This window comes from Rhea pennata, chromosome 1 (genome assembly GCF_028389875.1).
Source record: "Rhea pennata isolate bPtePen1 chromosome 1, bPtePen1.pri, whole genome shotgun sequence".
Taxonomy (NCBI): domain Eukaryota; kingdom Metazoa; phylum Chordata; class Aves; order Rheiformes; family Rheidae; genus Rhea; species Rhea pennata.
The window spans coordinates 199,887,285-199,915,019 of record NC_084663.1 but is presented as its reverse complement, the minus strand read 5'-3'; the positions used below and the strand labels follow the sequence as shown (position 1 = coordinate 199,915,019).

Sequence of the window (27,735 nt, the reverse complement as noted above, 5' to 3'; positions counted from 1 at the left end):
GTCTGTGTATTTTGAAATTTACTGTGAATAAAATCAGGCCTGAGAAGGATTTGGTTGCTCAGTGCTTTTATTTCACAAAGGAATGAACATCTCAGCAAACATACAGTATTGTATTTTCCATGTATCAGCAGAGCCCAGGCAGCAGCCAAATGTTACTGATCCGTATTCTTTACTGGATGTTAGAGGGGAAAAAGGTAAATTAAACATAATGTTCAGATACAAATATTGTCAAATATATTCCTGGTTTAAATCTGTTTTAATTAAAATAGGTCTTATGCTGCCTCCTGTTGGTCACATTGAAAGAGAACCATCTAAAATTATAGCCAACATTTCAAAATGTAAATAGCACATCCTATACTTCATTCCAGGCCCCTCACCTAGTATCTACTAGTCAGAAGAGTTATAGTTTCATTGGTGGGGTAATACCAGGAATAAATCTGACCCAATAAATGTACTCCATTTTATAACTATAATGAATTTTTAACTGCAGTAAACTGGCTTACTACTAATGTATTTAGAATCTAGAAAATAAATTCATTAGTACATAAATAATAATCATTAGTTCTGTGCAGACATAATATTCCAGTATATGAGAATTATCGATATTTATTTTAACAACTAAAACAGTATGATAACATTACCAAAATGCCATAAACTTTTGAGAGCATTCTTTAAAAATTAAGATTATCCAATAAAATAATTACTGGATATTAAAGCCCTACATACCATATATTATCTTCATGTATACTATAGTAGTCATGCTGCGTAATTTTTTTTTGACATATAATAGACTATTAGAAATGTTTTGGTTACATCATTTAAGTGCAAATATTAGCATACACTTTTACATGCAATTCATATGTTTTAAACATCTTACTATTTCAGTGAAAACATAAGTAATAGTTAAGCTTAATCATTATGGACTATTTTTAGAGAAATGTATTTTTGCATAAAGTACTGTAAGCTTTGAAAAATCAGAAAAGATATAGAAAAACTTGATTTGCACTAATTTTGTTATATTTCATTGCATAATTTTTGTGTAAAGTAGACTAAAAATATATTTGGCCCAGACCTACTGCAGTAACTCATGCAAGTAATCCCTTTTGAGTAGTTGATTTCACTGAGATTTCTTATATCATTATGGATCAATCACAGGATTTGGAACATACTTAATTATATTATGAAGCCTTGGTTTTAACAGTGTTTTTCTAATACAGCTTCTTCTGCGCTCAGTTCTGCTCGCAGACTTAACCCTCTATGTGTGCAATTGTGGCAGATGACCTTTTTTCTTGCATGAGAGTCATAATACAGGCTTACCTACATAACTGAAGAAATACATGCTATTTCACAGTAACTTTCCTTTAAGCAATAGTATAAACTGACATTACTACATTATTTCCTGATCACTGAATAAGAGCTGAACTCCACTTGAAAGCTATGAATGATTTCTTGGAGTGGGAACTGTGACTAGTTCCTGTGCAAACGTAGCATAACCTTAGAGTATTAAAGGAGTACATATTTTTTTTTCTAAATGAAACTTCATTCAGTTTTCACTATATATATTAATAGTGAGGAGTAACTTACCATGTATGTCATTGCTCTATCTGATGTCACAAGCCAGAGACTTATACATACAGAAAGTAGCTGGATGGAAGACTGCCAAATAAAATTTAATGTAAGGAAAAACTTAGAGGAAAGAGCATCGTCTGCATCACTGACTTAGTGCTGTTTATGTAACCCAGTCATAGGTCATGACAGTAGCAATTAGTGGCAAAAGTAATCTTGCGATTATGTAGTCTCTTCCAATTTGCATAGCTATTTATGCCCATATACAGTAGGCAACGTATGTTGTTTTGCTTATCTTCTATTATTTTACCATGAATTGAATACTTTGATTACTCAGGGATAAAAACAACCAAAAACCACACGTAAAGGAGAATCAGGTCCTCTATTTAAAAGTTGCAATAATTAATGGTCAAAGAAGTCTCTGTTAAATTTTTAAGAGCAAGAGCAACAGGGTTTGAATAGCCTTATTAAAGCTAAAACTATTGTTCTACTGTATAACTACTTGCTTTTTCCTGCTGTTTCAGTGGGAGGGAATAGTATTCTCTCTCTGTCTCTTTCTCCCTCCTAAACTATTCAATCTATTTGCTTTGCACTAACAAAAAATATTTGTGTTTTGGTATAAAAATGCTTGCATTTCAGTGTGATGATTGTGAAGGTTATCCATCTAAATATAGCTATAGTATGATTTGAAGATTCACTACAAAAATAGTAAAATAAATGCTTAGGTTCCCTGGAATCCTACAACAACAACTTGATTACTTCTACAGAATTAACACATCTTAGTACAATTACTAGGGGTATGTGGGGGTTCCACTCTATCAACAGGTTCCTCAAATGTGCGCAATTTTCACGTACATCTTTGTGAAAATCCTTATGGTGAATATTGTTTAAGTTGATAAAGATATCAGATAGCAAATTATAAAATGAGTCACAGGATCAGAGCCTTCCACTGTTTACTGTTTGAAACAGAAATGTCACTACAAGGTTTAAGTTTCAGTACTGAGCTTGACTTTTGCAAAAATACATGCAGTGATGATGTGATGATGAAATTACCAGAGTCGTCTTACACTATGTGAAAGATGTTTCAGACATGTCATTAAAGCTTGTTCATTTTTTTAAACTACTTGGAAATGACAAGCTCAGATATTAGTATCATTCTGTCTGGCATAAGACAACTTTACTGTTTTAAAGAGATTTTATATTGAACATAAGGGCTCCCAAACTTTTATTTAAATAGCTGGAAAGAAAGAAAATTCTCAGGCTATGGAAGATTACAAAATGAACTTATGAAACCTAGCTAATTCCAGTATCCTTCCATCAAACACAGGCCCCACTTTGTATACATGAGATCACATTTGCGCTATGTCATATGCCTAGAGGAATATTAATACTAAAAGTCTGTGACAATTTAAACATTATAATAGAAGACTAATGAAAGTTTTCTCAAGAAATATATTGTGTAGTATTTACCATGTAATACTTTTACACTTAAAATTACCATGAAGTACAAGATGAAAGTGTTTTAATTAATTTAAATCACTATGTACATTGAATGAATTACTTCACTTCAGAAATCCTATTTACTTTGACTTAAAATACAGCAATTCATTTTTGTAACCTTGCATTTTATATGTGACATGATGCAAACTTTTCCTGTAGTTAACTGAAGCAACAACTAAAACTGTTATTACTGCAATAAGCAGCCTAGTGGCTTTAGTAGATAGCACTGTAGACTTAAGAGATGGAAGACTTCTGCGAGAAAACAGCCTGAAATGTTTTGTTCTTTCAGCTTAGCTGCGGTTAACAGCATGACGGAGGTGACCCTCTGCACAGTGAATCATCCACCCTATAGAAATCCTGTCCAACCTGCAAAAATATTATCGGAGGTTGTCTTGCCACAGCTATGGGATGAAAACAAAGTACAGCTACACTAAGGCACAAGGATGGAGAAAAACTGGTCAAACTGAAAAGCTGAAATAAGGTATAACAATTATCAGTCTCTTCAATTAGATACCTAAATAGAATGGTGTCAAGGTCTCTTTGGCTTTTGCCCTGCGAAAATTGTTGTAATAAGATAAAACTGACAATGAATTCCTCTAACAGATTTTTGATATAAAAAACCTAGAGAAAACAACAATAATTCAGAGGATTTCCTTTGAACTTCAGTTACACAGAGAAAACAGTATCACAATCAGTTTTCTTGCTCAGCGATTTTTCTATTAGGATACCTGTGAAGATTACAAAAATAACAGGGCAGATATTAAAAACAAATTCCTTATGACTCTACTTTTCTGAAAGTAATAGCATTTTGCCAATTATTCAGATAATTACAGAAAAGACTTTCAGGTAAAACAGTATTTTATATATAATGACTAGCATGAATGACAATTTTATGGACCCTTTCAAAAATAGTTCTATAGCATATAATTTAAACTGAATATTTAAAAGAAAAAAAAAGTTTTCTGCAAATTAATAGCTAAAAGTCTCTTCTAAAACTTGTGCATTTAAATAGATTCTTTTGACTCAGAAGTTTCAAAACTCTCCAGAACAAATTGTCATTACAGATGACCAGGGGTCCCTGTATTTATTAAAGTGAATAACCTGACAATAAAACTCAGTTAAGGCTCTAGGCATTGGTGATACTTCTTCCCATTCAGATCTACTACTATGGTAGACTTGAACTTCATCTGTAATTTCTTCTGGAGCATAATCACCACCTAATATATAAATTTTATCTTCTGTTCCAACTGCCCCTGCATTAAAGCCAGCACATTCAAAAGATCCTTCTCCTTTCCAAACACAGGTTTCTGGGCAAAAACTGTATACCTTATAGGTGGAAAGATCACATATATACAATGTGCAATTCACTGGAACAGCTTTGATTAAAGTTGCATGGAAAAATTGTCCAAATTCTGCTACAAGCTCAGACCACTGATCAGTCATAGCATTATATTTAAAGAAACAATCAAGAGATGGATTAAAGGCATCTGTAATCTCTACTTCCGAGCCAAGGACATAAATTATATTCTGACATGCACTTGCTTCTGGATAGTAGATACCTCTTGGTAATTGGCTTACAGATTTCCAGTCTTTGGAAAGAGGATTGTAAGATTCTACATCCAAAAGACTTCGGGTTTCTTGAGCTCCTCTGGTCTTTCCACCTATTACAAACAACTGATTTAAGGTTACAACAGATGTATGCATTGTCCTTGGCTTTTTCATAGCTGACGCTATGGAGAATTCATTGTTGACTGGACAGTAACACCAGGTTTGGTCAGTGGCATCGTGGAATGGTTCAGCAATATGAAGCCTGACTGTCCTATAACAATTCCCTTTGCATCCTCCAGTTATAAATATTTTTTCTCCATAACTAGATAAACTTGACCCTGGAAGATCAATCATATGTGTATGTGGTAGTTCTTTCCATTTATCTGTCTTGATGTTGTAGCAAAATGTATGTCTGTTTTCTCCATCTTCGTCAGTTTTATGAACAAATATATATTTTTCTGTTGTTGAAGGACGTGCATCCGGAAACAGTCCACTAAAGCTTTGTACACTTTTAACTGCATCACTGATTATTACAGAGCAATTAGCACTCTTGAGTAACTGTTCTTCAGAGTGCAGAAAGTCCTGCAAAGTCTTCTCAGGTAACTGATGTAGTCTCACCTTTTTAATCAAATGAGGCAGATATTTCTGTCGTGTTTCTAAGTTATGTTTGGTCCACTGAAGGACAGCTTTCAACACTGATTCTTCCTCAGGGACATTTAGTTCATCAGCCTCAAGACATTTTTGTAATATCTCAAAATTCATCTCCAAAAAATCACTTGATCTGAGTAGCAAGGAAAAGTGGTGTTGTGCAAAATCTAGTGCACGATCAAATAAGCGGATGGAACCATAACTTTCTGATAGAGAAAGCAACTGTAAACAATTCACAAGATCAATACTTTTTATTAGAAAGTCACTGCAAGCTTTGGAAAGGAGTGAAACTTGAAGAAATGATGACAGCTGGAAGAGCATTTCCACATTATCATTTGTTATCTCTGTTTTTCCTGTGTAAGCGTAATCAAGAAAAGCTTTCACTGCCTTAGGTGACAGATTACTAATAGTAACATTGCCATCATCCCGTTCTTTCATATTAACCTCAAACATGGCTCTGTGAATAAAATATAGAAGATACACATACAAATTAAAGAACATACGTAGTTTTTCAAGCAAACGAGGAAAAAACACTGATGTGAGAGGGAGGAGAAAATCATAGTAGTATAAGAAGACACTGTGGTGGACAGGCTTTATAGGGCTAAAATGTTAAGACTCTCAAAGTTAAGAACAATATATTTGTTTGATATGGCAGATAAAGCAAGAAATGATTATAAGAATATATTCAAACTGATGGCTCATAAAAATTATATTGGCAGCCGTGTTTTCCATGGATTTTCAGGGACAGAGATGAAGCCTACAGCTTTCAAGATGAAAGAAAATGTGAAATTGTTAGGGGCAGCATGAGTTTCAACAGTTTGAGAAAGACTGATAAAAAATACATAGTAAAAAATCCTCGTGATGTAGGTCATGCATTATGGATCAATACGGAAAGTTAAGTTAAAAAAAGGCCTTCCAAATTAGAGGCTAGAACAACTGGTGAGGTACATGGTGGGTGTATTCTCCAGTTACAAAAGTGGGGAAGGAAGGTGACAAAGGAAAAACTAAAAGCAGAAACAATTCTTTATTTAGAGTTGACAGAGATGTGTACTGGCAAATATCAGGAAAAAAATAGGTTTTACATAGGATTGGATGATATAGTGAATCTTGTACAGAAAGTACTGTACTGACTGAATACAGAGATGATGGTTGAAAGTCTGGAACAAACATCATTAACCAATAGATTTGTGCAAATTTTATTGCAACATTGGTTTATTACTAAACAGTATTTAACTATTGCACACAATCTAACATGATGACCAAAAGTTCACTGTGTGTAGCACACTCTTTGAGAAGTAAGCCTCAGAAAAAGTAGGAATTCATCTGACCTCTTGCACAAACAGGTAAAATGATGATAAGAAATTTATATCCCAAAGAGCTCTTTGCATATTAAACAAATTGATCCTTAGGAAGAAAAATAGTTCTTTATTTTTCCCTTTAACATAAATCTCTGAATGACAGAATGAAATAGAAAGGATGCCAGCTGCTTAGGAAATGCGCTGAAGCTTCATTTACACACAATAGCAATAAAATAATATTAGTAGGAGGCGATGCAAGCTAGGAGAGGGCTTTGATTTTGAAAGGTAACAAGTACAGAGCAAAATGTTGAATCTTGGGTTTACACAATCAAACTAAAACTAAAAAAAGCCCAAGGCCAAGAAAGAAAATAAGTATTTTTTTGTTTTAAAATTTATCAAGTAGACATAGGTACTTTTTTTCCTCGAAGATAATAAATCGGCCTTGCATTCCAGGACAACTTAGGAATTTGATGGCTGTTATTATCAACTGTTTGATGTAGAGAGAGGTCTCTTCTGGGAAAGTTAACTTGGAGAAGTGATGAAAATACCATATATGTTACCATGTGCTTAACTTCAATTTTAAAATATACTACAGGAATCTATTGCATACTGATATTCCTTTCTACCACAGTGTCTTCTGAAAGATTGTTTTATGGTGTCAAACAGTAAATGCTTGAAATTCAAGTAGTTCTGCATGTAGAAGCAAAACCAAATCTGCTGCTACAATGAAGAAATAGTTCATCTTATTTGCATTTCTCCTTTTGTCAGAGGTCTTTAAAATGAGAGAATTCAAAATGACTATGAGAAAAAAATACAGTAAGTCGGACAGAGGATTTCATATCAGTTATAAGAAAGGCACTAAATTCTTTCAGCTTCCAGTATTCTCGCTTACTAAGGAAGTAATAGCTATTTGCTTCCCAGTAGCTTGAACGTTGCAGATTGCATGTGCAGCCATCCTAAAAGCTGCTGTAGAAAAATGAAGCATAAAGGCTGAGAGAAGTAATCTTCCTAAAACAGTTGCTCCAATTGATGTTCTAATGCACTTTTTTTCTGAAGAAAGTTGCAGTAAGAACTTGTTTTCAGTTAAAGCAAAAAGCCAGGAGATGCACCAGGCTTCAGGCATAACAATATGTACTCACTGGGAATCTCTGGATTTCAGTTCATGCCAGGTACAAAGTCAACCACTTACGTTATCAAAGACCAAAAGAGAATCAGAATACTGGGCTTGATACAGTTGATCAAACAGGTATGTCATGCTGCTTTAGACAGCAGACAGCATCTGGCCCATAGCAGCCTCTGCAAAAGGACATGCATCTAGCATATGTCCTGTCATATATGCCAAACTCCTGCAGGTATCTTGAAGGATACGCATCTGAGAATAGCACCCGACACACCTATGTATCAGCAACTGAATCAAGGTCATTCACTCATATCCAGAAGCCCAATTTTTCACTGCTAGAGCATCTTTTGTGTTTCAGTGAAGAGTGTATTTGGAAACAGACTTTCAGTACGGATTTGCAAATCTGAGCCTTACTAAAGAAACAGTTAGCAAAGGTTCTTCATAAATTAATATGAAATGACAAAATCCTGTATGCAAATGATCTGTCCCTTAAGAATGGATAGGTTCAAGTACTCAAAGGGATGATCACAGATCATGGGCTCTTAAGACAAACTGCACTATACTGACCATTCATCTCAGACAAAAAAAACCCTGGCTCCCTCCTAAACCATGTATAATTCATCTACAATGGTTCAGAATAACATAACCATGCAAGATGTATTCCTAATCAACCCGCTAATATTTCATAATATAAAGGCATCAAAGTAAACAGGCCATCTCATAGAAAGCCAAACAATATTCTTGCAGGCCTTCAAGTACAAATACAGGCAACGGAGAAAGTCTTGAAGATACACAACCTGTGTCAGTTCTACCTAACAGTGGAATGATGCAGTTATGATTTTACATTTGTATTCCAGAGTAACAGACTGCTCTTTGAATCTCAAAATCATAGAGTCCTCATGTCACTTTAGAACTATAAACAGTTGTATCTGGGATATGATTAGGCATCTAACATTGCATATTTGCTTTTTTACCATCCCTAATATGATGTTTGATCCCTTTTCTCAAAACTCTGAGGACATGCATAAGTTGTGGTAATTTATTTTCTAAATTTATAAATATAATTATAAAAAATTATATATGAATTTTTATAATTATATTCCTCCCTACCCTCCCTCCCAGAGCACTTACAACCCATTTTCCGCAAACTCATGCCAAAAGTAGATTTACCTGAAAAAATCACTGCATGCTGCCAGTACACAACGATGACAAGGAATTATTTCATCTTTCACAAGAATTTTAAAGTCAAAAAATATATTCTGTTCTCTGAACTTTTGTAGTACTTTTAGAATTTGTTGTCCATGACCTTCAGCCACTAAGGAATTGATTTTATTTTCAGAAACAGAAATTCCATTGCAAATAGGTCTGCTAATGTAATCCCGTTGATTTGCCATGTTTTCTTCAATCTATTCCTGAAACTGAAATGGAAAAATAAGTAATTGATTTTACAGTCTTACTATATTTTAAAAAAATCAATATGCCATAAAACAAACAAATTCCTAGCACTGAATTTGGTTTGTAAATCCTAGGCACAGTTCTAAATTTGTTTTATTCAGTGACTTTTACACTGAATTTTAATACTTTGCAAATACTTCGTATATACTTTGCAAAGTATATACACACCGCATACTTTTGAAAAATAAAATAAGTAGATGTATCAGAGTAACTCTACAAATAGTACCCACCTGTAGGATTTTTTTTCCCCCAACAGAGTCAGTGGGAAGCATACCAAGGAGTGTGTTACAGATTTTCATGGTCATTTAAAAGGAAGTCTAGTCCTAGGCTTACACCCCCTAAAAGTCCAAATTTTTCCAATTTGACATAAAATGAAGATAGAAAACAAAATTTGGTTACGTATTTTTAAATTTTAAGTGGCTCATCTACACATTACAAACTGCTGAACCCAAAGCAGACCAGTGGTCTTTCTAAAGCTTACAGTCCAAGGGAAATATAAATTTTATGAACTAGCATAGACTTTTTGCTAACTGGATTCCCCATTCTGCAGTCCAGACTAAAAATTGGAATACAAACAAACACCAACAGCCTAGCCTAATCACAGATTTGCTAAGGTTTGCCAAGTGGCATCATTTAAAGATAGTTTATTTACAGTGCAACTTTCAGTGCTTAGTCAATTGATACTGATTTTACCCTGCACCTCTAATCTTGCAAGTGAAGCCGTATGTTTGCTTATAACTTATGCTGCACACTATAAGCTTTGTTTACAATGGCTTAAATTAATTGGCTTCAAAACTGATTTAAGACTCTCTTTCTGTAGACAGATTTTTCTGGTCAAATCCCTTTACCTTAGAAACCTTGCACTTCAGTAAGTTGGGCTTAATTTTTTTTTTTAGTATTTTATTCCACTTTGACTGCATACAGAAGCTTTAAATGTATTTTATTTACACCTGTTTTAAGATCTATTTATACTGCTACAGATGTATAAACTGGCCTTACTACAAATTTGACTCAAACTTGTCTATTTTAAAGCTTAAGGAACCATGGTAAGATTTTTCTATTGCAGGATTCTGTGTGAGGTTTCCACAATTCCAACTCCAGTTAGCAACAGATATCAGCCCACCTGAATTGACAAAGATGGATAAAAAATTCCAAGCCTAACCTGGAAACAAAAATAATTGATTTTGTTTTTCAGTTTGGTGAAAAGGCTTATCTGGTAAGGTGATATATTCAGAGCAAGCTAAGCCATCAGGCAGTCTTCTTCATGGGAGGTCCTTTCATAGTAGACTGATCTATATTTTTATCTAGTCAGGTAGCTCCAACCACAAATAGACCTCCATGTCTCCTGGAATAGAAGAGATCCATTGATCTTGCTCCCAGCACTGGCACCCTTGGAGCAGGCATCTTCTCCTTGGCAGGGCCAGACAATCTCACGTATTCACTCTTTCCATTCTAAGCCTGAGGAACTAGGAAAATACAGAAGAACAAGACCACCATTTATTCTGATAATGTATGGCCTCATAAACCCCATTTTCCATAAATCATAGAACCTTTTTATGCTGGAGTTTTCTAGAATGCCTTTTTTTCCTGAATTTAAAAGTCTGTTCCTCAAGATTTACTCCTCAAAAGCAGAGTTGTATCAATAAAGTTATATTTTCCACATTTGTAGGTGAATTTCAAGGTTTATTTAGCATCATGTAAAGTAAAACTTCTTTCAAAGGAAATGTAAACCTTTTCATAAAATTCTGGAATTGAAAATAGATACTAGATGTGTTTCTCCTATTATATGTAATCGCTACAGCAAGTTCTGATCTACTTTCTTTAGAAGATGCAAGGGTAAGTATTACTGAAATCAGTAATAAGGAATGCAGGAACATCTCATGTCATCAAGTTCATCTCTGCTATTTTAGGCAAAGTAATCATGCAATTGCTTTCATAAAAGCAAACTAGGTCTAAGAAAGTCAGGTTTTTTTACCACTACTATTTCTACTGAAGACTGTCCCAATACATTGATGCCAAGACTGCAAGCCTTCTTATAGTTACACATAGAAATTATTAATGCTTACATGTATTTGCTTTTCTGTTAAAACTGTCCATTGACTTAATCTTCCTTTGTGTTTATTCACTCTTGATTAAGTGATCATACCCTCTCTCAGCTTTTATCACAATGAGTTAAACAACTGTCAACCTTCTTGAGCTCCGTTTATAAGATTGTCTGTCTACCTGCTTACTTCTCAGTTTTCTTCATCCATTCCAGTTCGAGATCATTTTTCTTCCACTGGTGTCTGATTTCGTGTATAGTATTATGGTTAGGCTCTCAACTGTCTCACAAGGCTCTGTAGTTACTTTTCTGCTTTGATTGAAAATACTTTTCACAGTATTTCCATGAAAATGATTCTAAATTTTGTCTGTCATTCATCCTGTGATAAACTGCTACATTGCTGTCCTTTTTTTCCAGCCATAACTCTGACCTACCATAAAAGCCTATTTGCTATTATTTTTAAAAGCCAAGATTCATCCCACCAACTCATCTCCTGTAAGCTTCTACTAGTAGCGAGACAGAGGGAGAGAGGGGCACACCTTCTTGTAGGAAAACTAATCATAGCTGGGAACAAAGACCTTACATAGGAATCTCTCAATTGATAAGTGAAAGTGCATGGCAGAACAAGGTTCTTCCTATTTTTACTGCAACTAGCAGCCTAAATTGCATGTGATGAATTCAAGCCTGATATTTCTCATGTTTACTACTCCGATTCATGGGTCATCCATTGCAGAAAAAAAATCTCATCTCTTGTAGCTGCCTTACCTGATAATTTTGATACTAATTTTCCAGGGTGCTGGATCTGTTGATCAGTTTAGAGCCCCCCAAAAGACCTTAACAATTCAGCTAAAAATTAATATATTAAAACAAGGCCAACTAGCATTTATAATTATTTCATGCATGCTTTTATAAAGCCACATGGATTAGTCAATAGCTATAATTAAACTTATAAATACTTAAGTTACTGACGAAACCATAAAAAATCATAGGCAGTTCAGACATATGATGCTTAGGTCTAGAGTTCAGGAAAACTGGGCAATAAGCCTACTCATATTTGCTCCATTTATTCCCACGGGATTCCAATAACAAAGTGTATTTTTATTTGGAATACTGAGAACTGAACTCCAGTAGACTGTTCATTAGGCTTAGGATGTTTCTTACCTGATGGTTGTATAACTTTGTTATAACAGCTAGTAATGACGGTCAGCGTTTGGACTGGAGCGTGCCATACAACCGCTTATCAAGGCACACAAAAGCTACATACTTAAGCCCTTTTCCATCATGTGACATGCTGGGCACTTGTCACATAGCTCATTTCCCAGTATCTCCTGTCATATGACGCACCAGATCAGGAGCAGTGGCATATGTGACTGGGTATTGCCTGCTACAGGATCAAACACGCTCTCTGATGTGATCAAATTCAGGTATTCCATCACTCGACAAAGCTCATGTTTGTTCACGTACTGAGTGTTTACATATACTGACAAATGCCTGCATTTTGGTCATATGGCATACACACAACTGGTCACATGAATGGGTAGACTCAAAGCATCTTGAAATAAGAGAATGTCAGGGACGGACTGCGGGCTACTAGAATAATTCAGGTAGCTGTCTTTGTACTCAAGACTCCCCCAACCCAAGAAAGAATGGGGTTGCTGTGTAGGTTCACACCAGCGGGCAGTATGTGGCCACTGGCTGATGGTATGTCATTCTTCCTGTGCAATTTTCCCCTTCGTTCTTACTCTGCCTTGTGCACAGGCAATTTATTTGTCACAAATTCAGAGTTCCATGCATAGCCTTTAAGTATTAGCCTGGTTTTCTTAAAAAAAAAATGCACAGAAACCAAAGTTCATACATTTTTCCTGTTTGTCTACTTTGAAGCCATATCAAATAAACATTCCACCATCCAGTTCACTGGAATTTGATAAAGATTACAAGTTACTAAGGTTGACAACAACCCCATATAACACCCCATATAAAACTATCTGTTCAGATCTCCAGTTGAGGGGCATGGCATTCTGCACACCTTATAGTTAAAAGTGGCACCAAATGGGCAGCCCACATATGGCCAAAAAGCAGTGAAAGCAGCTAGCAGTCAACCAAAAGGAGGTTGGAGACATATGGGAATTGTGGTCAGTAAGGTGTATAAACTAAGGGTCCAGCTGGGAGATCTGAGGGTAACAGCATTCTTATAGCATGTAACAAAGTCTACGAATGAGGACCCACACTAGTTAGTTCTGCTGTTCACAAGCCCTCCCAGTCTTAACTTGGTCCTCTTCCCAAGAGGAAAAGGAAGGAAGCAGTGTAAAGCATAATGAGCTCTGTGACCCAGGTGTCAGGTATCCACACAGAAAGGAGTGGTATGTCCATGGTCAAAACATGGTATACACACACCCACTCCTATTGGTAAAAAACTACCAGAGAATGCCCAATTGTCCTTAATGCTTGTACTTCAAGCAAACAGTTGGAAAAAAACTCATTGAACTTCTAGAGGAATTCTTTTACTTTGCTGATGCTAAAGTTCTCTTTTACAAAGATAGTTATACCATAAAAGATAAAATATTTCTTTTATTTGGCACCACCAACAATCCTTGTTAGATGCACTTAAAACTTTGTATTTTGAAGAAACTGAAATGTGTTATTTATCTATTTATACTTTTCCCTGGAAAGCCCAGCTGCCCTTTTGAGTAGTAATTTCGTATCCTGGATATTCGTAGAATCCTAAATATTACACTAAAAGAATGTAAACAGAGTATTCCATTAAACTTGCATAGGAAGCTTCAAAAACACCTAACAGCCACCTTCAGAGTACATACACCAACCATACACTACAGTTACAAGTACTGCAGTAGGCCTCCTAGAAGCGGTGTTAGCATCTTTTCCACCAGGTTTTAAACAACAAAGCAAATAAACAGAACTGCAGAGTGAACTTTGAGCAGAGATGAACTTTTGTGTGCAGGCCCTAGTGTAGCTCTCAAAAGAGCATTGATCAGAATATACTCTCTGTAAAGCATATATATTCCTATATATTTATGCTAAAAAAACTTTGCTAAACCAATGGCCTTTGTACACTCTTAGATGCTATGAATGATAAATAAAATGGTTACAGGAGTTTAAGCATGCTAATGAAGTTGACAGCAGCATTAAGATGTGCAATTCTAAGTGAATAACAAAGGAAAGTTTATCAAACAAGGGCCAGGTGTTAGTATGATAAGAATAGAACATGAACACCCAGATGAGGACACAAAGTACAGAATGATACTGGAAAAGGCTTAAACCAAACTGTTTTGATCACTGTGGAATAGTAAGATAAAATATATATTTTTATTTGTGACTTTGTAATAACATAGGGGATGTTTTGTGAAAGTACCTTGTCATGGGCATGCATAAGTAAACACCAACAGAAAAAGCATGTTAGTACTGGGCCTGCCTGACAATAAACATGACTGAACCTTTGTCATTGAGCTGAACTGAGATTGTTCACCAAACCAATCTTAAATTACTTACATATTTGCACATTGCAGGTAACATTCTATGTATACATAGAATATCTTTTAGAAATGCAGCTGTCAAAAAAGTCTAAAACAATCTTTATTTGGTACTTTATTATTAACAAAGAATTGTAAAGGAATCTTTATCAGAATTTTAAATTTGGTTTTGGTTAACTTTGCCATAAAGTAAGAATGATTCACATCAACTCAAGTTTTACAGAACTATGCTGCACATTCTCAAGGACTTGTGCATGACAAATTTCATATGCATGGTCTGCAATCAGACAACTCACTTGTGCCCAAGTTCTCACAAAACCAGAAGTAAATGAAGCACTGAGGTAAGTGGGAATTTTAACCATCATGATGTCAGCTTCTTCAGCTGTAAATCGTGTGAAACAAAGAATCTTCTTCATATATTTTATGAAGGCCAAGCTCATTTCTGCTTATGGCAAAAACAACAGAAAAAGAATTACATGCTTGAGTTCCTCATTACACATCTAATTTAACAGCTTTTAAATTAACATTCAGCAAGATGAAGATGAGCAGAACATGCATCTAAAGGATGAGGCTTCACTTTTGATTGCAGACTCAAAAGGTAAGAGTGGACTGAAAGATAATTTAAGTATAAATACAGAAAAAATACCTATCTGAAGGTTCTGTATTTTTATATTGTTTTATTGCTTTCTTCTGTTGTACTAATCTTGAAACTCAGGTGGAACACCTAAAAAGATGTTCTTAATCACAGGTAAATCTGGACCACTTTACAAAAATGTACAGAGATTTAAGCCAGTGTCTAATATCACAAAAGAGAAAATAATAGGGAATAGGTTCCTTTCCGGAAAATACAATGCAACTCAATCTCACACCCTTTTCATAAATAACTGAATTTCATAGAAAATTACTCTGCAATCATTTTCACTCAATCAAAAAAGATGCGACATTCTGAGACATTTAATGCAGAACTCTGGCATTTATCAATAATACATGTTGAGATAGTATTATTAGAAGGAAGGAGGACATAGATACTTTAAATCTTCAGGTTCTTTAGGAGTTACTGAAAAAAAAACAGCATGGTACCAGTATGAAGCAGTGAAATGGCACCAACTCCTGGAGGCATTCCAACACTGGAAGATTCCCCCTGTGCACACAGTGATCTTTAATTGTATATCCTCTCACAAGCACAATTCATTAAAATAAAGAAAATAATCAGTTAGAACTCTGATTGATTGGATTTTATCCTAAAGCTGGATTTCTCAAATTCATCAGTTCTTCTGGAAATTATTTTCTTAAATAAAAGTTTAAGAATTTTAGTTTTAATTCTTACAACACAATTGGAATTGAAATGCCATGCTGTACTTCTAATGCTGACAAAAATAATGACTATATGTTCTGGAAAAGAAAATTACTGGTTTTACTGGGTTTTGTGGTCTTTAATTCTTATGTATGATTTAAATATATTTTAAAAAAATGCATGCAATATTGAGCATGTTTTTCATAGTATATTTTACTTGATGTTTAGTCTCTAAAACTTGGAATAAATTCTCTAGTGAAAAAAATGGTTACATCTTTAATTGGAAAATATAAACAAGTCAAACCTATTAAACAAATCTGACTTTTCTGGAACTAGATATGCCCCATATTCCATTGGGATTGCCATGTGTCATTAACTAAGTTTAGAAATTATCAAACTAAGTTTAGATACGATCACAATTTCTTCTTCAAAGTGTGCAGTATACAATACTATAAGCCTCTACTACAAACTGATACTATTGAATAGCAATTTCTTATTTTTTTCTGGCTCTACTAAATCCTCCTATGCTGTCAGTTAACTTTGTGTCTTGTCTTCAGGTAATACATAGGACTCTATGTAACAAATCTTGCTTGCCTAAGTCCAGAAGAAAAATATGAATCATTTTTAAAAAATTAATTACCCCAGTGACTCCTTGCTCTTTGTCCCAAATGTTACTTCTGTATTTAAAATATTTTGCAATTTTTTTTTTAATATAAGTTAAAACTGAGCCATATTAGAATTAGCCTTATTAGACAGGAAGACAACAGAAAGACTTCCGGTCTGTGAGGAAACAGCACTTTTTCACATTAACAGGGATTTGGAGCGCTAAAATAACAAAAAGGGACATATTCTAAGAAATACCTGAAATAACGTAATTTTCAAATTTAACTTTTGGCAATATTTTAATGTACTCAATATAGAAAAGTTAAACCATATATATTTCTAAGGCAACAATTAGGAAGACAGTTCATACATTTCCAGATAGATACTAAATGTTTAGCCATGGCCCAAATTCAAATCCAAAGGGTAAACAAAATCATCACCTGTGATGTGCAGACAGCCTATAATTGAGGGAGCAACGATATCCAGCACTGTCAATAAACACTAAAATTCTTAGTAAATCAGACAGCAAAAGATAAAAAGGCTTTTACTTGGACATAACCTTTAGATGCCAGGATCAAATTATAGTAATGTAACACTATGTATGAATACTGCAACAGCAGTGTGAACAAGCATCTCCTGTTTCCCATCAATCTGGTCCCCACCACGGGGTTACGAAGGTCCCCGGAGGGAAGCAGGGCCACCCGCCACCGCGACAGGCCACGGTGGGGCTAGAGGCACCCGCGGATCACCTGCCGTTAATAAATAACGTTAATAAACAACGGCACCACGAAACACCCAAGGGGGAACCACTATCTCGTGCATAAACGCGGCCCTTTCTCAGAGTAGGGAGCAGACGCAAGAAGCTACACCCGTCCTGCCAGGGCCGCGCTTACCATCCAGCCGCAGCACCGCCAGGGCGCTGCGGCCGCGGGTCCCCGCCCGCCCCGGCCGCCGAGCAGCGGAGGCCTCGCAGGCCGCGGCTGCGGCGCCCACCACCCCCCGCCACCGCCGCCATCTTCCCGCCGGGCACGCAGCGCCGGGCACGGGCGTCAACACCCGCTACTGCGCATGCCCACCGCCCGCGCATGCGCCCCTACCGCCCTGCGTTCATTCTAAGGGGAGACTAATTCTGACACGGCAGGCGGACGTTGTCGAGCGCTTCCCCTCCCCTCTCAGGCCAGCCTCGGGGTCCAGCCACGGGAGAAGGCAGTCTCCAGCACTGCTGCCTCTCTGCAGCTGGCAAAGCGCTAGTCTCCCCGTTAGCACTCTCACCGAACAGCGCGCACCCACCTGCAGCCAACACCAGCAGCTCGCCGAACCGTCTGGCCCACCCTCTGCAGAGGCACCGCCAGCGGATTGGCTGCTTCCGGTGTCATTCTCCCAGTCCTTGCGCTCCGAGTGGCTCACTCGGCTGCCAACACGGGTGGAATCCCGCCCACCCTCCGGAGCGGGCTCCTCTCCGCGCCCGCCGGCCGCAGCCTAGCCGCAGACACCGCCTTTGCCCTGATAGGCCAGCGCCTGGCGCATTCGACTGTCACTCACCCCGCTCGCTGATGCCGGATTGGTCTCCGCCGTTCGAGAGGCGGCCCCACGCGCCAACAGTGGCGGGGTGCGGACGCGTCGCTGCTGCTGGCGGGCGCCGGGCAGCGGCCCATGGGCAGCGTGCGCTGGGCCTTCCCCTGCGCCGCCTGGCGCCCCCGCCGCGAGGAGTGGCTGCTGGCGGCGCGGCTGGTGCAGCCCGAGGAGAAGGACCGCATCGGCCAGTTTGTCTTTGCCCGCGATGCCAAAGCCGCCCTGGTACCTGCCGCGAGGGGGCCGCTGGCGGAGCCGCCCCCTCCCCGCCCCGGGGCGGGAGGCGAGGCGCGGAGGACCGGGTTGCCTAGAGCGGCTCCCGCCCGGCGGGGCGCTGCCGGGCCGGGGTGGGCCGTGCGGGGCGCCCCGGGGGGGGGAGCGCAGCGCTTGCCGCTTCTGCCTCCCGCCGCGGGGGGCGGCTGCTCGCGGTCGGCTGGTGGTAGCTGTCTTGAAAGACTTCCCCTCTTACGGTGTAAAGTGAGGGCCCCAAAGCAGCAGACTCTAGGTTATGCCAGAGTGAGGTAACATGGAGGAGAATAATACTGAATCATTCAGAGCCTACTGCACAAGTAACTAGGTTTTAAATCTTACATAGCGATGTAAGATGGGTTTCTAAAAATCAGTTTGTTAATTGCTGTTCATCATTTTTAGCTATTATTCAGTATTTCATCTAATGTTAAAGTAATTGAATTACTGAAAAGAAAGCTCTTAGTGTTCAGGATAGTGTAAAAAGTATTTGATGTTGGACTACTGTGCAATAAAGTATCCTAGGCAAATAAATAAGGAAGGGAGCTGGGTTTTTTTATGGCTCTTGTAAGCTGAGACTTTTCTTTTTCATTGGCTCTTGTACTGTGCTGAGTGTTGCTAATAGTGATTAGAAATGTATTCGGGTCTGGTAAACTGTTTTTGGATTTTAGTTAACTTTACTTGACTATGTGCTTTATAAAAGAGAGACATCTTAAGCGTTTACTAAAATACATTTCTGCTTTGTCTTGGCAATAATAACAAAAATTTTAGGCAGGTGGTTTTCCAGCAACTACAAATACTTCTTTGTCCTTATCATAATGGTTCTACATGAATCATTTTTATTCCATAGGCTGGTCGTCTGCTGATAAGGAAATTAATTGCAGAAAAGCTGCATATACCATGGAATGAAATACACTTGCAAAGGACATCAAAAGGAAAACCTTTTCTGGCAAATAATACATCCAATACCTGTTCAAATTACAACTTCAATGTCTCTCATCAAGGGGATTATGCAGTTCTTGCAGCTGAGCCTGAGCTTCAAGTTGGCATTGATATTATGAAGACTAGTCTACCAGGTAATACTATTACCAAAGCAAATTCTGTGGTGTTTAAATGTGGAATGTCTTAAAGTTTCCCTAGGAATTTAGATCTACTGGAATAGGTCATATGAATATATTGTATATTTGCTTTTATTGCTGTACTGGCTTTTCAGTATGTATTTGTGAGTTTCTGTAATGTCAGATAGGGATATATTTGCAATTTAGAAAAGCAGAAACATGGAAAAATGAGGTCATGAGTTTTTCTATGGAATTGTCAAGGTTGGCATCTGCGGATATTTTAATTACATGTTTGTTAACCTGTTAAGACAGGTAAAAGCAGGGACAGCTTTCCAACTAGGGATGGTGGAGTTCATCCCTATGAGAACATTATAGCCTTTGACTGAATCTTTTTTCCTCATCCTGTAAATGTGGGTAGTGTGTATCAGCACCAGGCCCAGCACTGTAGCAAACTGGAATTGAAAGTTCTCTATGGCTTGTGCTATAGTGAGAGGAGATCTCCACCAGCTGAAAAGCATTAGAGGTGCCCCTTGGTAAAAGTCTAAACTTTACAGACATTAGTTGTTATTTGTTTGTATGAAATTAAGGCTCACCTGATTAGAATGGTAGCAAAAAGTAGTCTGAATACAGTTTTGTGAGCATCATTTTTGTTCACAAATATTCATTGCTGCATTTCTGTATTAAAGGAGAAACATTCTGGTATTTACAGTTTACCAGAATTTTTACACACAGTTTTTGAGAATCTTCATCAAATATTTAAGCAGACAGGACAGTAGCAGATATGTTCTCAGAAAATCTCTTCACAGTCTTCAGTTCGTCCAGTGTTACAGAATATTTTTCCATAATAAGATAAAGACTCAAAAGGAAGCCTTAGCTGGATGAATTTCTAATCTTCTTATATACTTTTTTAAAACAATTATTAGTGTTACATTTTTGAATTGACATGTTTTGCTATGATGCACAGAAACTTTACTACAATCCAGAGCCAAGTTCTTTGTGACTCAATTCCATCTTCTGTAGACCCTAAGTGTACAGTGGTGGTCAGCATGTGGTGTACTCACTCCAGTAGAAAGGCTCTGCAGCTTAGAAATGCATTGGCTGAGCTGGCAGTATCCAAGGCTCCCTAATTCATTTTAAAAGCTTTCCTGTTTCGGGAGATCTTGTCCTTCGGTATCTAGCTTTCTTGGTTGGATTTTAATCTTTTATTCCTCAGGAACTGAAAAAAAATGAGTCATTTGTACATGTTCATGAGTAGGATATATGGAAATAGGGATATCTTACATCCTCTGTTGGGTTTTTTGGAGCTGTAAAAATAATTGGCATTTTAAATATACGCAGTGCTGAAGTCCAGCTAATCCCTCTTAGGAAACTCATTAAACATTTTCCTTCAGAGAGCAGCAAACAACTGTGAAGAGAAGAGGTTTAATTTTACATTTATATTGAGAAATATGTATTTGAAATTTTTCCCCATTTTGAAATGTGATACATTCAGCTTATAAGAGAATATTTTCTTAGTTCTTCTTCAGTTAATAGAAAATATTTTTTTCTATTAACTACAGTATTATCTGTCTTAAAAAACCCAAACAAATCTCATCTCCTTCACTTCCTTTCTTTTGTATTTTATCCTGATTTTTTCCTTATTCCTTTCTTTTTACCTTCACATTGGGTTATCCACTGTTTCAGTGTTTCAATGTACATTGATCTGTTACTCATTCTGTAGGCAGTTTCAGAACAGCTTGAGGTTCTTCTGCTCAGTTACAGATTCAGTTACAGTGTATTCTTTCCTCAATATCCGATCCTTGCTATGGTAACAGGTGTTGAACCAAAGTCACACAGTCAGTGCATACTGTTACTTACTCTTTTAGCCTGCTAAAGTAGATATATAAATTTAGGAAAAAATTACCTTGTCTTCCTCTGAACATCTTTGTGGTTGCTGTTCTGCGTCGCATCACTGTCTGGTTAGGTGTCCTATGGTTTCTGAACAACAATGTGAAGCAGTTCAAGGGAGATTTTGGTATCAGGGAAAGTGTAATCTCAACTATAGGAAAAGAGGTGAAATTGAACTAATTTTTCTAGCTTATGAAGGAGAGAGGCAACATTCAGCTACCGAGTCCTTGACTAACAAGGGAGGTTTCTGCCAGTATTTCCTGGAATTGTTGATGGTAGCAGTCATGAACTCTAACCACAGATTAAATGATGCCAGATCACCCTGTGAACAGTTGCACTCAGCAGCTGTGTGGATTTAGTTTGGGAACATGAGGTGAGACAAAATAATGCTTTGACATCTGTGACAACCTGACTTCAGTGTTTTCACTCATTGAAAAATAAAGATGACTATCCTGGAGATGTTAATGATACCAAAGACTAAACAATAAAATTAAATTGAAGCTTCTGTAGTGAAGAAATAGTGTGAAAATATGTATCCAGATGAGCAGTCTAAAACAGGCTAGTGACAGATAAAGGCTGCTAGGATTCCTGACCATGAATTATTTCTAGTGCTACTTACCCACATCTGCCCCTTTCTTTTTCACAGAGATGAAAGTATACATTAACAGAAAATGGGACTATTAGGGCAAGTCATTGCATCCACAGTCTGCATTTACAGTGGCAAGCTTCTCAGTGTATACAGAGGAGTACTCAAGACAAAAAATGTAATTCCCAAATTTCTGGGTTTCATTTCCAGTTTGTAAAGTTCTGTAGTTAGCATACTCTATCCTTCTGACATAATTTAGCTGTCAATAGCTTGTATACAGCACATCTTTTTTTTTCATCTTTTGCTAATGAGAGGAAGAAATTTTAAAGCTTGCCATTATATAGGTAAGAAATAAGCTTGTCATAAGTGTATCAGCACCTGTTGCATTCTCTTTCCATATTATTTAACTATTTTATACAAATATTTATGAATTCTAACATATTTATGTACAATTATGGTACAGATTTTTAAAAATACCATCTTTCAAACTTTGAAGAGTTTTTGTTCATGGCTATACTACTTCCTTTTTGAAATAATAATTTGTAATTTTTTAAAAGAGATGCAATAGTAATGAAAATTTAATAGTTCTGTGTGTAAAAATAATCCATTTAATAAGCAATATTAAGAATATAAATTGAACTTAGTGGTTTTTTTGAACTTAGAGTCTCTCTACAGTTTTTGTATATGAACTACTGCTAAAAGATTTTTCCACATTCATTTTTTTTCTGAGAAAATTGTCTTGTATTAGAATTACCGTTACCTGGAACTGTTATTACTGTTGTGCTAGAAATACATAACTTTGCCTTTATAGGTATTGCTTTTTATGAAAGTTCCACTGAGTGGTGCTGTTGCTCTGCAATTGCTTAATATGTTATAGCTCTGAAAAGTAGAGGTTTGCATAAATCCGCTCTAATCTCTTTTTCCAGAATAGCTGCAAGGACAAAGAGTTCAATATAAGCAAAGGCAGTAGAATATCGTGAGGTGAAAGGACATAGTGTAGTCTTAGTCTCCCTCTCGATGTGAGGACTAGAACTTTGGATTCTGAGCAGGAATCTTTTATTGGAGTCTTACATATGAACTAGCTCAATCTGAGTCAGCTTGTGCTAAGGTCCCAGAGCTTTGCAAGGGGGTGAGGGGGAGGGGGGAAGAGGGTGGGGAAAGCAGTGGTGGGATAAAAAAGGGGTTAGGAAGTGTGACTCACCAAGTCAAAATCACATGGAAGATAAACATATTTCCCCCCCTCAGTGCATCCTCAAGTTCTGTGCTGATACTGTTTTTCTGGAGATAGGATTACTCTCCCAGCAGTCACACTTTCACCAAAAATACCCTTTTCTGTTAACATCATCCCAGGAATTTTTGGTTCAGTAGCAACCATTAGAGGTAACTTTGAAATGATGCTGTTTACCAGTATATCTGATTCAATGGAAATAGAAAACTTGACGTCATCCCCATCTTTGTGGAATTTCTGTGTCACAGCAGCACTCTATATATTGTATAGTGTGAGTCTTGATTTCATTTCTATTTATTGAAGATTAGGAGGTGATCCAGTTTGGGCATTAGATGGTAATTCTCAGGCAGGGTTTTTCTAAGATGTGTTAGATCTTGCTTGGCTGATTCCTGGGGACAGGAGATGCTGTTAAGTGGTAACTTTTCTTTAAAATGCTCATTTTTAAGCCAGATATAATTGGCAAAGTGTTCAGCTTGTATTTTCTTTCTGCATATATAGAAGGGCCCTGTAGTACACTATGCCATCAGATAAAATAAAACATTTAAGACATTCTGGTTGCATAGTAGTTCTACTGTAGTGTAATGCTGGAAAATGTGATTGCAAGTGATACCCTCCTTAAAGAAATCTCAGGATATTTGGTGGTTTTTTTAATCTGTAGTTGTGTCCTGACCAGTAACGAAAAATTACTTGGGAGAGGGGGAATTACTTGTTTTTAGTATGATGTTTATAGTATTTATAGTAACTTTGCAGGTTTTGAAAGGCAGCAGAGTGGTCAGTGTTCTGGAGTAAAAAAAAAAAAAAAAAAAAAAAAGGGATTTCTTTAAGTGTTTAATGCCTTTTTTTCCAATGGAAAATTGATTAAAATGCAGTTTTCATGAGATAGTTTACCTTTTTGTTGAAATACTATGGCTACATGGAGCTCTGTGAGTTGTGGTTGTACAAGCATTTGGAGAAAGCTTAAGCAAGTAAAAGGTACAACCACTTATGTAGACAAGTTAAGAGTTTTGTGTTTTATTATTACTTTTTTTTGTGTGCTGTTACTTTTTAGTCATAAATTTTATGAAAACAATGTTGAGTTCCTGGTTCATTTGGTGGAAGAAGACCTCTGTGTTTTGACTATTTGTATTTTCTCTACTTAAAAACAAACTACTGCTGTGCATTTACACCCAGGTATGATTATGTCAGTAAACACTTCAGCAAGTATATATTGGAGATAGATATTTGGCATAGAAAGAACATGTAGAAGTATGTTTGACTGCAACTGAAATTTTAGACAACTTAGCATTTTTAAATTGTGTGTGTTAAGAACTAATGACAAACTTATACCTGTTGCAGACAATATACTACCTGTCTGCAAGTTTATGAGGAATCAGATGTGACATCGTATCAAGTTAATAGCTTATGACTTTCCTTTAGTTTTTCAGCTGGGTAACATCTAGGTCAAAATTGCTATTGCTCCAGTGTTGTTTTGGAGTTAGAACTACTTAATCCTTTAGGATTCCTTACTTCTGTTTAACATTGGCTATCAGGTCAGCTTGCTTAAAGATTGATTGCTGCTGTTTGACTTGAGTGTTACTGTTGAAACGTTGCAGTTTCTCTAATATTGTAAGGATTTAACAGTTGATACAGAGAAAAATTAAACATTATTGATTTATGTCAGTCCTTTTATTGATTTCCCCCCCCCCTCCCTTTTTACATTCTGGGAAATGTTGAGTGATTCAAAGGAGGCAACTTAAGGATCTAACCTCTTCTAAAGTTAATGCTGTTTTGCTGAGGTATATAAGATAAAACATATCCTCAGTAGCTACAAGACAAGAATGGACGTTTAACGTACATCTCTCTGGGAGGATTGCAGGATAATGCAGGAAGTGGAGGAGTCAAAGAATGCAAATCCAGTTTCCAAAACACACTAATACTGTACGAGTTAATAGATTTTAAAGCCATGCTTTGCTAACTTTCTATCTAGTTCTTCCAAATTTGTCATTTATCTGGCTAGTTATTTATCTTATGTTGTCAGTTTCTAAATATCTGTAAAAGGATTAGTTTGTTTGAATGAACAACTAGGACTTGAGCATCTGTTGCAGGAGGAATATTTTTCCTGTATTGATTTTCATTGTTTTCATTTAGAAATACAAAATGTGATGTGGGTTATGTCTGACACAAAAAGGATTACTGGCCCTTAATGACTCATAAGGCATTTCTCCTGTACAGTGGATTATTTTACAGGATTTATAGGTAGGTTTTATTTCATATTATTAAGGGTGTTGACCTCTTCATTCTTCAGTCGCTCATTTTGCTAGCCAGTACGTTTCACGTTGTCATTGGGCCCACTTGCCCTCTGAAAGTGAATTAATGTATGTTGATTAGATGTTTTTGATAACTGATTATTCCTTTCATGTAGTTGAAGGTAGTTAAGATACTAAGTTCTATCACTGTTTTTTTTTTGTTGTTGTTGTTTTTTTGTTTTTTTTTTTTAGTTTTTGTTTTTTCCTGTCCTCTTTTTTTTTCTTCAGGGATTAGATGATCAGTGAGCTGACAATAGTAGCTTTTAGCCACCATCTTTCCTAGTTTGGATATAGACCCTGATATAACCTAGTTAGCTTAAATCTGAACCAAAACCTGATAATTTGAAGACTGTGAACTGAATTAAGTCAAGTCAGTCATAATTTTCTCAATATTTGGAGGAACTATATCACTGTTTTAATAACTCCAGGCAAAGTGAGACTCAAATATTACTTGCTGCCTTCTTAAGTGTACATGGTAATACCTAAACTAATTTATGGTTGACCTGGTAGTTCTTGTAGTATAAACATAAAAGGACAGTCCAAGGATTTCTCTCTCAGTTCTGTGGATAGTATTCTTCCCTCTTGATAGCATCATAATTTATATAGTTGTTAAATCTGGTTATCTTTTATTTTCCTATAAATATATTTTATTGGTGGATTGAGAACTGGCTGAAGGGCAGAGCTCAGAGGGTCGTCATCAGTGGCATGGAGTCTATTTGGAGGCCTGTGGCTAGTGGCATCCCCCAGGGCTCAGTCCTGGATCCCATTCTGTTCAACTTCTTCATCAATGACTTAGATGAGGGCATAGAGTGCCTCCTCAGTAAGTTTGTTGATGATCCCAAGCTGGGAGGAGTGTCTGACACACCTGAGGGCTGTGCTGCCCTTCAGAGAGACCTGGAGAGGCTGGAGAGCTGGGCGGAGAGGAACCTCCTGAGGTTCAACAAGGGCAAGTGCAGAGTGCTGCACCTAGGGAAAAATAACCCCAGGCACCAGTACAAGCTGGGGGCTGACCTTGTGGAGAGCAGCTCTGCAGAGAAGGACCTGGGAGTGCTGGTGGATGGCAGATTGACCATGAGCCAGCAATGGGCCCTTGTGGCCAAGAAGGCCAATGGTCTCCTGGGGTGCATTGGGAAGAGTGTTGCCAGCAGGTGGAGGGAGGTGATCCTGCCCCTCTACTCAGCCCTGGGGAGGCCTCCTCTGGAGTACTGTGTCCAGTTTTGGGCTCCCCACTACAAGAGAGACATGGAGCTACTGCAGAGAGTCCAGTGCAGGGCTACAAAGATGACCAGAGGGCTGGAGCACCTGCCCTGTGAGGAACGGCTGCGAGAGCTGGGCCTCTTCAGCCTGGGGAAGAGAAGACTGGGGGGGGGGGATCTTATCAATGTGTACAAGTACCTGAAGGGAGGTTGTCAAGGGGACGGGGACAAACTCTTTTCAGTTGTCCCATGTGACAGGACAAGAGGCAATGGGCAGAAATTGAAGCACAGGAAGTTCCACCTGACCGTGGGGGGAAATTTCTTCCCTGTGAGAGTGACGGAGCACTGGAACAGGTTGCCCAGAGAGGTTGTGGAGTCTCCTTCTCAGGAGCTATTCAAGGCCCACCTGGATGCAACCCTGTCTACCATGCTGTAGGTGCCCCTGCTGAGCAGGGAGGTTGGACTAGATGGTCTCCAGAGGTCCCTTCCAACCTTACTGATTCTATGATTCTATGATAAATACTGTTTGCTGGGCTTTTTTTTTTTTAATCAGGTAGAAGAATGAAAAAATACTACCCTGCGTTTATCTACTATTCTAAAGTATTTTATCAAATAGGACTAGAGAATAAAGCATGTATTTTGTCTTTAATTCTCTCCTACAGCTTTTTAAAATCAGTCTTTTATAGCTGGCCTGGATTTCTGCTGTTCTTCAGGGAAAATGCAAAGCAGATTTTTCGCCTAGTCTTATAAACTATTACTAAAATAAATACCAGATGCCATAGATGGGAAATAAATATTATTTTATCTCTACATATAAATAGATAGTATTTTTTAAAGTATATTCCTATATATGTGTATATACACACACTTTAATACAGATTTTGTTTTTTCTAGTATCATTCACTATTTTATTTTCTTCACTCTTCCTGGAGTTTCCAAGGTATCATATACTTCTAATTTAGTAAGGAAACTTAATTTTTGTATTAGATACTTAAAAAGTGGAAATATATCATAGACTTTGAAAAATTACTTACAAGTTATATTTTTAAGGATTTAATATGCTTTAAATTTTATAACCAGAGAGTGTGTGTGTGTGCGCGCGCGTGGGCACACATA

General features: G+C 37.3%; 2 protein-coding genes across 3 annotated transcripts in view; one reads left to right on the top strand and one right to left on the bottom strand.

Annotated features, from left to right (window-relative positions):
* Positions 1-4,038: 4,038 nt before the first annotated feature.
* Positions 4,039-18,171, bottom strand: KBTBD3 (kelch repeat and BTB domain containing 3). 2 transcript variants are annotated; one of them, XM_062567275.1, is made up of 3 exons: positions 18,104-18,171; positions 8,851-9,098; positions 4,039-5,719 (listed from the first exon to the last, which is right to left on the bottom strand). In XM_062567275.1, exons 2-3 carry the CDS (start codon positions 9,072-9,074, stop codon positions 4,099-4,101), a joined length of 1,845 nt encoding a protein of 614 aa, XP_062423259.1. In that variant the 5' UTR covers positions 9,075-9,098; positions 18,104-18,171; the 3' UTR covers positions 4,039-4,098. The 2 variants fall into 2 exon arrangements, with proteins under 2 accessions (XP_062423259.1, XP_062423258.1); XM_062567274.1 differs by lacking the exon at positions 18,104-18,171 and adding an exon at positions 10,298-10,373.
* Positions 18,169-27,735, top strand: part of AASDHPPT (aminoadipate-semialdehyde dehydrogenase-phosphopantetheinyl transferase) — a 31,793-nt gene continuing 22,226 nt past the window's right edge. Inside the window, exons 1-2 of the mRNA XM_062567276.1 lie at positions 18,169-18,358; positions 19,230-19,455. Of these exons, the coding sequence (XP_062423260.1) occupies positions 18,215-18,358; positions 19,230-19,455 (370 nt within the window). The 5' untranslated portion in view covers positions 18,169-18,214. The remainder of the gene's footprint in view (positions 18,359-19,229; positions 19,456-27,735) is intronic.